Source organism: Oncorhynchus tshawytscha, linkage group LG01 (genome assembly GCF_018296145.1).
Source record: "Oncorhynchus tshawytscha isolate Ot180627B linkage group LG01, Otsh_v2.0, whole genome shotgun sequence".
Classification (NCBI taxonomy): Eukaryota; Metazoa; Chordata; class Actinopteri; order Salmoniformes; family Salmonidae; genus Oncorhynchus; species Oncorhynchus tshawytscha.
In genome coordinates this window covers 24,329,338-24,344,528 of record NC_056429.1, presented here as the reverse complement: position 1 = coordinate 24,344,528, position 15,191 = coordinate 24,329,338, and the positions used below count along the sequence as shown (strand labels likewise).

Below are 15,191 nucleotides of genomic sequence, written 5' to 3'. Positions count from 1 at the left end.
TTGGTCGGACCAGCGTTGGACAGACCTCAGCGTGGGAGCCTCTTGTTTTAGTTTCTGTCTGTAGGCAGGGATCAACAAAATGGAGTCGTGGTCAGCTTTTCCAAATGGGGGGCGGGGCAGGGCCTTATATGCGTCGCGGAAGTTAGAGTAACAATGATCCAGGGTCTTTCCACCCCTGGTTGCGCAATCGATATGCTGATAAAATTTAGGGAGTCTTGTTTTCAGATTAGCCTTGTTAAAATCCCCAGCTACAATGAATGCAGCCTCCGGATAAATCGTTTCCAGTTTGCAGAGAGTTAAATAAAGTTCGTTCAGAGCCATCGATGTGTCTGCTTGGGGGGGGATATATACGGCTGTGATTATAATCGAAGAGAATTCTCTTGGTAGATAATGCGGTTGACATTTGATTGTGAGGAATTCTAAATCAGGTGAACAGAAGAATTTGAGTTCCTGTATGTTTCTTTCATCACACCATGTCACGTTGGCCATGAGGCATACGCCCCCGCCCCTCTTCTTACCAGAAAGATGTTTGTTTCTGTCGGCGCGATGCGTGGAGAAACCCGCTGGCTGCACCGCTTCGGATAGCGTCTCTCCAGTTAGCCATGTTTCCGTGAAGCAGAGAACGTTACAGTCTCTGATGTCCCTCTGAAATGCTACCCTTGCTCGGATTTCATCAACCTTGTTGTCAAGAGACTGGACATTGGCAAGAAGAATTCTAGGGAGTGGTGCACGATGTGCCCGTCTCCGGAGTCTGACCAGAAGACCGCTTCGTTTCCCTCTTCTTCTGAGTCGTTTTTTCTGGGTCGCTGCATGTATCCACTCCGTTGTCCTGGTTGTAAGGCAGAACACAGGATCCGCGTCGCGAAAAACATATTCTTGGTCGTACTGATGGTGAGTTGACGCTGATCTTATATTCAGTAGTTCTTCTCGGCTGTATGTAATGAAACCTAAGATGACCTGGGGTACTAGTGTAAGAAATAACACGTAAAAAAACAAAAAACTGCATAGTTTCCTAGGAACGCGAAGCGAGGCGGCCATCTCTGTCGGCGCCGGAAATGTATGTATGTATGTATGTATGTATGTATGTATGTCAGCACCCAAAGAATAGCCTGCATTTACACATCACATTGATGCTCTGTGTTCTTCAGCATTTTTGTGGCTGTTATCAGTTTTTGATAACTTAATTTTATGTGATGTAGGAGCTCCAGTCTGCTCACTAGTCGCCGCGTCAATCATAAATCGTTAAGACTGCTATCCATGATGACAGAATTGCTTCACAGTACATGTTCTCCTTTTTAGCTCCTCTTTAAACCACATTAGGCTTCATGCAGCTAAATCTGCAGAATCCTTTCAATGTCACATTAATACTAGCTTTAGCATAGGTGGTTAGTGCAATGGAAATAACTAGTTCACTGTAACATGTCTTGATACTGATAATAACCTATTATAACTTGTCAGTCAAACCACCCAGTGATGTACTGAGTGGAGGAGCCTTATTCATTAAGGACTAGATACATAGTTACATAGGATAGTTGATAACACTAAATGATACTGTAATTACCTGTTATGTACTGATAATGGTAATTTATGCAAGTAGTGTACTTTCCACATGTGTCCATTTAATTTATTGGTGAGGCACATTTGGGAACGTGGAGCAGTTTGTAAGTTAGTTATAAACTCAATCTCTTAATACAACAAACAAATCTGCTATAACTATGTTTGTTTGTAATGAGCTGGCATGTAGGCGTTATGTGTTTTTAGCAGATGCTTTATCCAAAGTGACTTGGCTACACAGTACAGGTCATAGTGACACACATTCAGTTGTCAATGCAGGAATCAAACCCATAACCCTGGTGTTGTCAGTTAGCAGCGTAGCTGCTCAATTACACTTTCTATTGGTCTTTGTTATGTACATGACTTCTGTTTCTGTTTTTCTAACAGGCTTGCACTGGCATTGACGACATTGCAGAGGCAATCACGCTCTTAGAACTCAATAATTGGGATTTAGTGGTAAGTTCAAACATCAGTAGGTCATACGAACAAGACTCAATTTTCTTCTTATAAATTGGAAGTATAAAATCTATTTATTTAACTGTTAAAATGGTTGAACTACAGCCTTTAGTGGTGCACGTACCTTTGAGTAATGTGAGTTATAGGTTTATATTTCAGTATGTGCTTTACAGTGATACTACTGTTATATGTGGTAATTTCTGGAATATAATGCCAGCATTTTTGTTGTTCAATCAACATTCAATCAATTCAATGTACTTTATTAGTTTTGCAGTTAAACTATGTAGGCTCATGTCTAGTGACGGTCCATTTACTCTGTGCTAACGTACATTTATTAAATGAAGACCTATTTATATCAAATGATGGCCTAGGTAGGTTTAATTCACAATTCTCTACTCATGATATCCACAAAGGCTTAGTCTACATGGTGAACCTGACAAAATCAAACCATGCTACAGTACAACTGGGCACTGGTGCGTTCTAGTTACTGCAACTTTAAATCCAGTTCAATTGACCAAATAAGCAAAAAGCATAGCCACTAAAAGCACACAGTGTGATTTTGTTACCTATTTCAGTTTGTTTTCTATTTTAACAGAAATGGTACACTTATTACTGAGATGTATCAGCCCCTTGATTGTGACGTTTCAGTCAACATTGCCCCATCATTACCATGTCTATCCAGTTGCCAGAGACAACGTAATTTGGGCTACTACCCTATCTTTAATGTGCATATAAAGAATTTCTCTTGACAGTTTTGATTTACATTTTGAGATTCAAAGGAGCAGTATGAAACTGATCCTTGTGGAATGTTCTTTAAAAAAAAATATTTTTATTTTTACAATGTAACCCTTTATCATAAAGTTTTTGTTTTTTAATGGGGCTGTGCTATATTTAGCAGAGTGCTGTTCTTGTGCTGGCAGCTATTCAGAGCAAGCAAGCAGGCCCTAAGTAGTCTGGGTACCAGTCTCTTCAGCTAATCCACTACATGTCATGTGCCAAAGAGACTGGCTTTTATGCCGTCTTCAAATATGAACATTCTATCATTAATGAGAACAGAGGATTTGATCACCCTCACAGCTATCCTCCAATCATAATGATTATGCAAATATATATTTTTTGTCCAGACGAAAGCAGTGTGTCAAGTTGCTAGCGCATGTCTAAATTCTCAAAATAATACATTCTGCAATTCCAACCACAAAATTTGTTAGACTTTGTTATAACTAATTCTATTTTTAGGCGCCACATGTTATGGAAAATGTATTATTTCCAACAACCAATGAGCAACTCCGCCGTATATCCAGCGCATATTAAATGTTGAGATGGCCGAAAGGCCAGGCTTTTTGGCAATTGCAAGGAGTGAAATGTTAGCTAAAGAGACTGGTAGTCAGATTAGAGTGCATCAGCGATGGTTAGACACATCTGTTAATGTGATGACTTGCACTTCCTTTGTGTTGCTGTTAGGTTGAGCAAAATTGACAAGAGACCTGTTGGTACAGGACAGCAAACAAGTGTTAAATACTGTCAGTGCCCCTTGGACCCAGTAATCATTTTATCATATTTTCTGTTTATGTCCCTAGTAGTTTATGGTACGTTCTGTACTGTTTTCAAATACTGCTGGATAGCCACCCTGTTCTCGAGCTCTCACCTCCAATAGGTTCCTAACAGTGGGTCAAAACTACTCGCTGCTAGCATTGTCCTCTTGCTGCTCTCTCAATCCTCTACAGTTCCCTAAAATCAGTTTCACAATAAATCATTTTCCTGAGGCCTACAGTCTGACACTTCAACCTCTTAACATTTTTTATGAATGATCTGTTCTCCTGTGATTTGTCATCTCTATATTTTCATATCATCCTATCTACATTGCCTTCAGCAATAATTCACACCCCTTGACTTTTTCCATATTTTGCTGTTTTACTGCCTAAACACACTACCCCAAAATGTCAAAGTGGGATTATATTTTTTACAAATTAATTACAAATGAAAAGCTGAAATGTCTTAGGTTAAGAATTCAACCCTTTTCGTATGGCCAGCCTACATAAGTTCAGGAGTGAACATTTGCTTAAGTCACATAAGTTGCATGGGCTCTGTGTGCAAAAATAGTTTTATTTAAACATTTATCCTGTTTGCAACTAGGCACTAACATAATACTGCAAAAAAATGTGGCAAAGCAATTAACTTTTTGTCCACAATGTAAAGTGTTATGTTTTTGGGCAAGTCCAATAATGCATTACTGAGTAACACTCTTCATGTCTTCAAGCATAATGGTGGCTGCATTATGTTTTGGGTATGCTTGTAATCGTTAAGTACTGCGTAGTTTTTCAGTATAAAAAAAAATTAACGGTATGGAGCTAAGCACAGGCAAAATCCTAGAGAAACTTGGTTGTCTTCTTCCCCCCCAGACACTTTGAGATTAATTCTCCTTTCAGCAGGACAATAACTTAAAACACAAGTCCAAATCTACGCTAGTTGCTTACCAAGAAGTCGGTGAATGTTCCTGAGTGTCCGAGTTAGAGGTTGACCGATTAATCCGAATGGCTGATTTAATTAGGGCTGATTTCAAGTTTTCATATCAATCAGTAATCGGCATTTTTGGACACCAATCATGGCCGATTACATTGCACTCCACTAGGAGACTGCGTGGCAGGTTGACTACCTGTTATGTGAGTGCAGCAAGGAGCCACGGTAAGGTGCTAGCTAGCATTAAACATATCTTTATAAAAAACAATCATACTTAACATAATCAGTAGTTAACTACACATGGTTGATATTACTAGTTTATCTAGCTTGTCCTGCCTTGCATATAATCGATGCGGTGCCTGTTAATTTATCATTGAGTCGTAGCCTACTTCGCCAAATGGGTGATTTAACAAGCGCATTTGCGAAAAAAGGACTGTCGTTGCACCAATGTGTACCGAACCATAAACATCAACGCCTTTCTTAAAATCAATACGCAAGTATATATTTTTTAACCTACATATTTAGTTAATATTGTCTGCTAACATGAATTTCCTTTAACTAGGGAAATTGTGTCACTTCTCTTGCGTTCTGAGTCAGGGTATATGCAGCAGTTTGGGCCGCCTGGCTCGTTGCGAACTGTGAAGACTATTTCTTCCTAACAAAGACAGCCAACTTTGCCAAACGGGGGATGATTTAACAAAAGTGCATTTGCGAAAGAAGCATAATTGTTGCACGAATGTACCTAACCATAAACATCAATGCCTTTCTTAAAATCAATACACAGAAGTACATATTTTTAAACCTGCATATTTAGTTAAAAGAAATTGCTAGCAGGCAATATTAAACTAGTGAAATTGTCACTTCTCCTGCGTTTATTGCACGCATAGTCAGGGTATATGCAGCAGTTTGGGCCGCCTGGCACGTTGCTAACTAATTTGCAAGAATTTTACGTAATTATGACATAATATTGAAGGTTGTTCAATGTAACAGGAATATTTAGACTTATGGATGCCACCTGTTAGATAAAATACGGAACAGTTCTGTATTTCACTGAAAGAATAAACTTTTTGTTTTCGGAATGATAGTTTCCGGATTTGACCATATTAATGACCTGAGGCTTGTATTTTTGTGTGTTATTATGTTCTAATTAATTATATGATTTGATAGAGCAGTCTGACTGAGCGGTGGTAAGCAAGCAGCAGGCTCGTAAGCATTCATTAAAACAGCACTTTAGTGCGTTTGCCAGCAGCTCTTTGCTTCAAGCATTGCGCTGTTTATGACTTCAAGCCTATCAACTCCCGAGATTAGGCTGGTGTAACCTCTGTGAAATGGCTAGCTAGTTAGCGGGGTGCGCGCTAATAGCGTTTCAAACGTCACTCGCTCTGAGACTTGGAGTAGTTGTTCCCCTTGCTCTGTAAGGGCCGCTGCTTTTGTGGAGCGATGGTTAACGATGCTTCAAGTGTGGCAGTTGTCGATGTGTTCCTGGTTCGAGCCCAGGCAGGGGCGAGGAGATGGACGGAAGCTATAATATTACACTGGCAATACTAAAGTTCCTATAAGTACATCCAATAATCAAAGGTATATGAAATACAAATGGTATAGAGAGAAATAGACCTATAATAACCTTAACCTAAAACTTCTTACCTGGGAATATTGAAGACTCATGTTAAAAGGAACCACCAGCTTTCATATGTTCTCATGTTCTGAGCAAGGAACTTAAAAGTTAGCGACGTAAACGTAATTTGGGTTAGGGTTAACCCTAACCCTTTAAAAGTTAGCTTTTTTACATGGCACATATTGCACTTTTTCTTCCTTCTCAAACACTTTGTTTTTGTATTATTTAAACCAAATTGAACATGTTTCATTATTGAGTTGTGGCTAAATTGATTTTATTGATGTATTATATTAAGTTAAAATAAGTGTTCATTCAGTATTGTTGTAATTGTCATTATTACAAATAAAAAAATCGGCCGATTTTAATCGGTAGCTGCTTTTTTTGGTCCTCCAATTATCGATATCGGCGTTGAAAAATTATAATTGGTCGACCTTTAGTCCGAGTTACAATTTTAACTTCAATCTGCGCAAGGCTCTTACCCAGAAAGACTCCCAGCTGTGATTGCTGCCAAAAGTGAGTTGAACATGTATTGACTTAGGGGTGTGAATACTTATGGAAATTAGATATTTCTGTGTTAAATCTTTTGCAAATTTATTGGAAATTAATCAAATAGCTTTGAAAATAAAAAATCTGACCCAATTACACCCAATACCCAATAAATGACAGTGTAAGCATGTTTTTTGACATTTGAATTCGGGCTCTAACCACAAATGTGGAATTAGTCAAGGGGTATGAATGCTTTCTGAAGTAATTACTGTAACGCTTAATTTGGGGATTTTCGTTTTTGAAATATATTAGCGGTTAGTGACTCCGCTTCTTGCATGACTGATTTCAAATGCAACCTTTTGCAGTCATTCTATTGGCAGGAAGTGGCAGTACAAAGTTATGGGGACATTTACCTACAGTAATCAGGATTTGATGTTGGAACATGCATGCTTTCAGGAATGTATTAAGTTGTAACACAACATTTTCCATGGTCTTTTCTCTCTTTACAGGCGGCCATCAATGGTGTGATACCACAAGAGAATGGGATCTTGCAAAGGTAATATGCCAGAAAGGTCTGCCTCTTCAGAAGAGTCAATCAAGTGTTCACTGTGCAAATTTTGTCAGTTGGCTTTGTTCAGATATGTGAGGGAAGGGATAATAAAATGTAGCCTGTTTCCTAAACATCCACTCCAATAATGTTGACCATGTTGCATGGAGTCCCGTAAACCTACGGCAAAATAGAAAACACCCTTTACACAGGAGGCATGCATCACCACATTCAAATCCATACTTAAAAACTGTGAGCAACAACTCCGGTATTGCTCATGCCTCAACATTTCAATACTGCCTCAACATTTCAATATTTCCCAAGCTGTGTCCTGTTCTTACTCACTTGAAATATATGTGTGTAAATGGAAATCGAGGTCAGTGGCTTAAAACTACCATTGCACACGCTCTTCATGTACTTTCTGTAAGCACAGGTGCTTACAATGCCCTGAACCTTTTGCTGACCTGAATATAGAACAATCATTTGTATGAAATTATGCGAGTGATTATAGAAATGTCATAGTGTCTTATATCACCCACAGTGAAAGCACATTTTAGAGAAGAGATGGTTACTTTTTCATGCTCTTGTAAAATAAAATTGGCCTTCTCAAAAAAGCAAACGGTACCAGTCAAGTTTGGGCACACCTACTCATTCAAGTTTTTAAAAACTTTTGTTATTTTTTAAACTATTTTCTACACTAGAATAATAGTGAAGACATCAAAACTATGAAATAACAAACTCGGCAACAACAAAAAAACGTCCCTTTTTCAGGACCCTGTCTTTCAAAGACAATTTGTAAAAGTCCAAATAACTTCACAGATCTTCATTGTAAAGGGTTTAAACACTAATTCCCATGCTTGTTCAATGAACCATAAACAACTAATGAACATGCACCTGTGGAACGGTCGTTAAGACACTAACAGCTTACAGACGGTAAGCAATTAAGGTCACAGTTATGAAAACTTAGGACACTAAAGAGACCTTTCTGACTCTGAAAAACACCATAAGAAAGATGCCCAGGGTCCTTGCTCATCTGGGTGAATGTGCATTAGGCATGCTGCAAGGAGGCATGAGGACTGCAGATGTGGCCAGGACAATAAATTGCAATGTCCGTACTGTGAGATGCCTAAGACAGCGCTACAGGGAGACAGGACGGACAGCTGATCATCCTCAGTGGCAGACCACCTGTAACATCATCTGAACAGGATCGGTACATCCGAACATCACATCTGCGTGACAGGCAATTGGATGGCAACAGCAACTTCCCGAGTTACACCAGGAACGCACAATCACTCCATTAGTGCTCAGACTGTCCGCAATAGGCTGAGAGAGGCTGGACTGAGGGCTTGTAGGCCTGTTAGGCAGGTCCTCACCAGATATCACCAGCAACATCACCACCTATGGGCACAAACCCACCATCGCTGGACCAGACAGGACAGGCAAAAAGTGCTCTCCACTGACGAGTCGCGGTTTTGTCTCACCAGGGGTGATGGTCGGATTTGCTTTTATCGTCGAAGGAATGAGCGTTACACCGAGGCCTGTACCCTGGAGCGGGATCGGTTTGGAGGTGGAGGGGGGCGGTGTGTCACAGCATCATCGGACTGAGCTTGTTGTCATTACAGGCAATCTCAACGTTATGTGTTACAGGGAAGACCTCCTCCCTCATGTGGTACCCTTCCTGCAGGCTCATCCTGACATGACCCTCCAACATCATGACATTGCCACCACGCACAGAATGAGCAGTATGGCTGATTTCCTGCGAGACAGGAATGTCAGTGTTCTGCCATGGCCAGCGAAGATCCCGGATCTCAATCCCATTGAGCACGTCTGGGACCTGTTGGATCGGAGGGCTAGGGCCCCCCCACAGAATTGTCCAGGAACTTGCAGGTGTCTTGGTGGAAGTGTGGGATAACGTCTCACAACAAGAACTGGCAAATCTGGTGCAGTCCATGACGAGGAGATGCACTGCAGTACTTAGTATCTGGTGTGGCCACCAGCTGCATTGACTGTTACTTTTGATTTTGACGCCGCCACCCCCCCCAATTGTTACATTTCTGTTAGTCACATGCCTGTGGAACTTGTTCAGTTTCTGTTGAATCTTATGTTCATACAAATATTTACACTTTAAGTTTTCTGAAAATGAACGAAGTTGACTTTGAGGGGATGTTTCATTTTTTGCTGAGTTTAGAATCATGTAACCAAAATAGTGTTTAACAAATCAAAATATATTTGAGATTCTTCAAAGTAGCCACCCTTTGCCTTGATGACAGCTTTGCATACTCTTGGCATTCTCTCAACCAGCTTCACCTGGAATGCTTTTCCAACAGTCTTGAAGGAGTTCCCACATATGCTGAGCAGTTGTTGGTTGCTTTTCCTTCACTCTGCGGTCCAGCTCATCCCAAACCATCTCAATTGGGTTGAGGTTGGGTGATTGTGGAGGCCAGGTCATCTGATGCAGCACTCCATCACTTTCCTTCTTGGTCGACTAACCCTTACTCAGACTGGAGGTGTGTTGGGTCATTGTCCTGTTGAAAAACAAATGACAGTCCCACTAAGCGCAAACCAGATGGGATGGTGTTTATCTGCAGAATGCTGTGGTAGCCATGCTGGTTAAGTGTGCTTTGAATTCTAAATAAGTCACTGTCACCAGCAAAGTACCCCCACGTCCAAGAAGAGATCATCCGTTCACCTACTCTGTGTCTCACAAATACATGGCGGTTGGAACCAAAAATTGCTAAATTGGACTCTTCAGATCTAAGGACAGATTTCCACCGGTCTAATGCCCATTGCTCAAGTTTCTTGGCCTAAGCAAGTCTCTTCTTATTGGTGTCCTTTTAGTTGTGGTTTCTTTGCAGCAATTTGACCATGAAGGACTGATTCACGCATTCTCCTCTGAACAGTTGATGTTGTGAAGGATTTATTTGGGCTGCAATTTCTGAGGCTGGAAACGGTAATGAACTTATCCTCGACAGCAGAGGTTACTCTTGGTTTTCCTTTCCTGTGGCTGTCCTCATGAGAGCCAGTTTCATCATAGCGCTTTATGGGTTTTTGAAGAAACTTCAAAAGTTCTTCAAATATCCGGGGTGACTGACCTTCATGTCTTAAAGTAATGATGGACTGTTGTTTCTCCCTGCTTATTTGAGCTGTTCTTGCCATAATATGGACTTGGTCTTTTACCAAATAGTGCTGTCTTCTGTTTACCACCCCATACCTTGTCACAACACAACTGATTGGCTCAAAGGCATTATGGCGGAAAGACATTTCACAGATGAACTTTTAACAAGGCAAAGCTGTCAACAAGGCAAAGGGATTCTTCTACTTTGAAGAATCTCAAATATTTTGATTTTAACACACTTTTGGTTGCTACATGATTCCATATGTGTTATTTCATGGTTTTGATGTCTTCACAATTCTATAGTGTAGAAATTAGTAAAAACAAAGAGAAACCCTGGAATGTTAACTTTTGACTAGTACTGTACATTTTCATAGCTGTGTGGAGCTTTAGTCCATCGTCTGTGTAGGCCTAGATGTTTTAAAGTCATTTTTTTTGTAAAGCTCCAGTAGGCCTAAACTTTTTGTGGCCTGATGAGGATTGCGGAGTGAAGTAGCTTTGGGACAGTAGTACCGCAACATCAGTTTTTAATGATTGTTTTCACAAGCGCACTTGACCTCTTGAAGATGTAGCTCTGTTTCTTGTACTGAGCTTGAGTAGGCACAACCTGTGACAGATAGGGAAACAATCGTGATCATCATCAGTGCAGGACATTTAGGCTTTGGATCTCATTTCCCTTAGGAAGCTCACTTTTTAAACCCTACTCTGTTGAGAATTCAACACCAATGTAGCCCGTAAATCATGCAACCAGATTTCTAGCTCAGCTAGGCAATATCAGGTGAAAGACTAGTATTTTTGGCAGTGGTTATAGTTTGAGGTGATTTTCAAGGTAGAGATTGTAGGTGTCATTGCATTTGAATTACTGAATTTCAATGGTAGGGAGAAAATGGAACAGACTAAGCTGTGATAGTATTTGATATGTTCTTTGAGTATACAGTAGTAGCTATCAACAGAAGCAAAATAGTGTTTTGGGAAAGAGGATAAATCCCAGAAAAACAGATCTTGCCAAAAGCTGGAATTAAGAGTGTTACTAACTGAGAAAAGCCTCTAAGAGGCATTGTGGACAACGTTTTTGCTCAACGGTCAGTCAGCACTCATGAATACACTGAGCTCAAGAACAAATACATTCAGGCTGGGCACATTCTGTTAAACGGTTTATTTTGTAAGTTTCTTAAGACTTTGGGGCATGAGAACATGGTTTTCTTAAGGGCACACATAATTATGAATGGAGCCTGGCAGCGTGACTTGCAGCTAGCCCGTATACTAAATAGCTGGCACCAGGCTGCTCTCGTAGGATGGCACTCCTCCACAGTAAACGGCTCCATTGAGGTGACCAGAGCCAGCTGGAGGCTTGCTCTCAGCCACAAAGCCATGTCCTGCATCACATTGAATAGGTGGAGAGTGCCATCTACATGTATGCCATGGAACCGCCGTTTTTATTTGAAACTCTCCTGACTTAACGATCCTTAGTATCAATGTGCCAAGTTTGTGGTTAAGTGTAACTACGATACTTGTTGTTATCTGAAACCTTCCATCACATTCCAAGCCTTCTGTCCATGGTGAATTTTCACCTCCATTTTTGTCACGCCATATTTATTTAGTCATTGGTTGTGTCGTCTGTGTGTGGGGTCAAGTTAGAAGCTTCACAATGGATTAGGTGATAGATGGGCCGGTCTCAACAACACCAACATATTCTCTGATGGATATGTCTGATAAGTTGTCAGTTATGCACCAAGGTTGAAACTGAGCTATCTGTGCACTCTACAGGAAGTGTAATTTGCCGTGCTTCTAGTTTCGCTCTTAAACATTTACTAGGTAAGGGTGGATTACCTCAAACTGGCAATTTTGTTTTCTGAACCACTTTGTGGAGCCCAACGTTTTTAGAGAATGTGGCAGTAATTCTAATCGGCCTCACAACCGCAGATGACGGGGTGTTTCTCGATATGCATACTAACGTGTGGCACACCAAGTGTATTATCCATGTATGGTGTTATGTGAGTGAACGGTTTTCTGTTGTAGGGCTGGGCAATAAATCAAATGCATGTTTTTCCTGTATTGCAGGAATTGAGATTTTGTTAATTTCCATTTTTGTCCGCTTGTTCTCATGTGGTATTTTTGGTCTCTTCTCCTTCGTTCCTTCTGTGCTGTGTGCACCGTCCCATTTACACCAGAGATCTGTAAATAATGACGAAATCCACGTCTCCGCCCTAACTGATAGTCGGGAAGGGAGGCGACAAGCTTAGGTCCAAAATAAGCCCATATAAATGCATCATGAATTGGAAACGCTGCATGATGTGTCACACTGCATGAGGCAAATTGTGTTAACAGCAGATGCTGACTGGTTTTCTGATTCACGCCCCTACCTTTTTTTCGACTGATTTCCTTATTAAGTTATTGCATTTTGTGCCTTTTATTTTTGTTTAGTATACAAGGTCAGTTGTGCAGGTATCTGGAATACAGGTGTTTGGCCACGTGCCCTTTGAGGGTTTGACCCTTGATTATTGCCAACAGCCTCTGCTCTTCTTGAACACAATTTTCTACCTGCCCATCTGTTTCTATCTCTCCCTCTCTCTGCCCTTCCACCTATGATGGTATGCCTAATTTCTAGCTGTGGGTGTATCCAAGCCTGACCTATGTCTTCTGTTTACGGTATGATGACTGTTTGTAACAGTTTTCTACGTGGCCTCAGAATCCCAACGTCTTTAACCTTTTGGTATTGTAATCAGGTGGGATAAATGCACTCTTTGTGCAAGGCCTTGGCACCCTGCTCCCCCTCCCAGTGCGATATGTGCTGACCCCAGAGGAAAAGAGAAGCTTCTTTGTCTGGGTTGGGAGAGAGAAAATACATTATTTACTGCCATGTGGGACTAGGGCTCAGGGGAATTCAGGCCCTAGTCAGAGAGGGAGAGAAAGGCGTTTTGTGTCTCTGGTCTCTGCAACAAAAAAAAGACTGATTTTGCTCAGTGGAAGACAATTCAGCGTCTATAAGACCCTGCCCATATTATCCCGGGTGTGAAACCTGTTTACACTGACTCTGAGACTATTTTTGTTGCGGCTGAGTGACCCTTATTGCCTTAGAAGGGGGTTGTGGGTATTCTTATTTTTTTTGGCACGCTCCAGTTTTTTGGGTATTTTTGTGTGGTTTAGGCTACTTAAAATGAAATGTGATGCTTTCCTTCAACATTTCCATGCATTGTGATACCAAGTTTTTAACCATCACGTTCCATATGTGGTATAAGAATAACGCTGTATTTTGGTGGTTGAAACGAAACAGAAGACTCCGTGATGCTCTATGTTGGTCTACATCAGTGGTATTCAAAGTTGTGGTCGAGACCCCACTAGGGAATGGCAGTGGAGTTTTACTACACACTTTTTTAAAGACTACATATTCTTATGAAATGGGATACAAATGTTATTGAAAAAGAATTAGAACCATTTTATTGAGTAAATGTAGGTATTGGTTCTCTTAGAGTTGAATGTGTAATGAATTTAAAGTTATTTGTTGTGGATATCAAAATGTACAGCTTTGAAGGTTGTCATTATTTATATATATATTTAATCTCACCTTTATTTAACCAGGTAGGCCAGTTGAGAGCAAGTTCTAATTTACAACTGCGACCTGGCCAAGATAAAGCGAAGCAGTGTGACAAAAAACAACAGTTACACATAGGATTAACAGAAGTACAGTTAATAACACAATAGAAGATCTCTATACAGTATGTGCAAATGGAGTAAGGAGGTAAGGCGATAAATAGGCCATAGTAGCGAAGTAATTACCATTTTTAGCAAATTAACACTGAGGTGATAGATGTGCAGATGATGTGCAAGTAGAAATACAGGTGTGCAAAAAAGTTAATAAAAACAATATGGGGATGAGGTTAGGTAGATGAGCTGTGTACAGCTGCAGCTATCGGTAAGCTGCTCAGATAGCTGATGCTTAAAGATGGGGAGGGAGTTAAGTCTCCAACTTCAGTGAAGTTAAGTCTCCAACTTCAGTGAATTTTTTATTTTTTTTGCAATTCGTTCCAAACCATTGGCAGCAGAGAATTGTAAGGAAAGGCGGCCAAAGTGGGTGTTGACTTTGAGGATGACCAGTGAGGGATACCTGCTAGAGTGCGTGCTACGGGTGGGTGGTGTTATGGTGACCAATGAGCTGAGATACGGCGGAGCTTTACCTAGCAGGGGGGGATGGGGTCCCCGCTGATCAAGTATTAATACTACTGCTCTACATGATGCTTCGTCTGACCCTTTGCCAACTGTCTGAACCCACAGTAACTTATCCAGCGTGGCATCCCAGGCCAACATCTATGGAACTCGCAGCCAAGCAACACCAGCGGCTCCACCAGCGGCTCCAGCAGTAGCATCCTCGTCTTCCTCAGCCTTCTGCCCCGCCCTCCCTTCCCGACACATTGTGGAGCGGCAGCCACGCATGCTCAACTTCCGGGTGGAGTACCGCCAGCGCACTGTGGAAGTGGTCATAGAGGAGGGCAGCGTAGTCGGTGAGGCGACCCTCTCACCATAGACTACTCATACTATGGTTCCTACACTAACATTCCACTATGGGCCTACACATCACACACCCTTTCTGCTTGCTTACTCTGAGACAATGTGGTGTTACTGAGAACCAAAAATATTGTCAGTTCCTGGTAAAAGGAGTGATGTTGGTCAAATTAACTTCACACGAATGTATAGTGCTTTAGTTTTTAGACTTTAATCCCTTTCTCAGAATCTAGACACTTGTAACCAGTATTGGAACAGTTTCTGTTGTGAAGATAATAGTATTAAGAAGTCTGTTTTTACCCAAATTAATACGTTGCTTGTAAGGGGAAAATTGACTAAAAATGATTAATTAAGCATATATTTGCGCCCTCATGACAGAAAATACATATAATGAATTCAGTAATTTGACTGCATTAAAAACTTATTTGAAGGTTTTGTGTAACCTGTATTTTACTGCCATCTAA

At 40.9% G+C, this 15,191-nt stretch overlaps 1 protein-coding gene across 2 annotated transcripts in view; it reads left to right on the top strand.

Annotated features, from left to right (window-relative positions):
- Nucleotides 1-15,191, top strand: part of LOC112247393 (FAS-associated factor 1) — a 93,829-nt gene that overhangs the window by 7,323 nt on the left and 71,315 nt on the right. For both annotated transcript variants that reach the window (XM_024416178.2, XM_024416249.2), the window contains exons 2-4: nt 1,942-2,010; nt 7,078-7,124; nt 14,500-14,726. In XM_024416178.2, the coding sequence (XP_024271946.1) occupies nt 1,942-2,010; nt 7,078-7,124; nt 14,500-14,726 (343 nt within the window). The remainder of the gene's footprint in view (nt 1-1,941; nt 2,011-7,077; nt 7,125-14,499; nt 14,727-15,191) is intronic.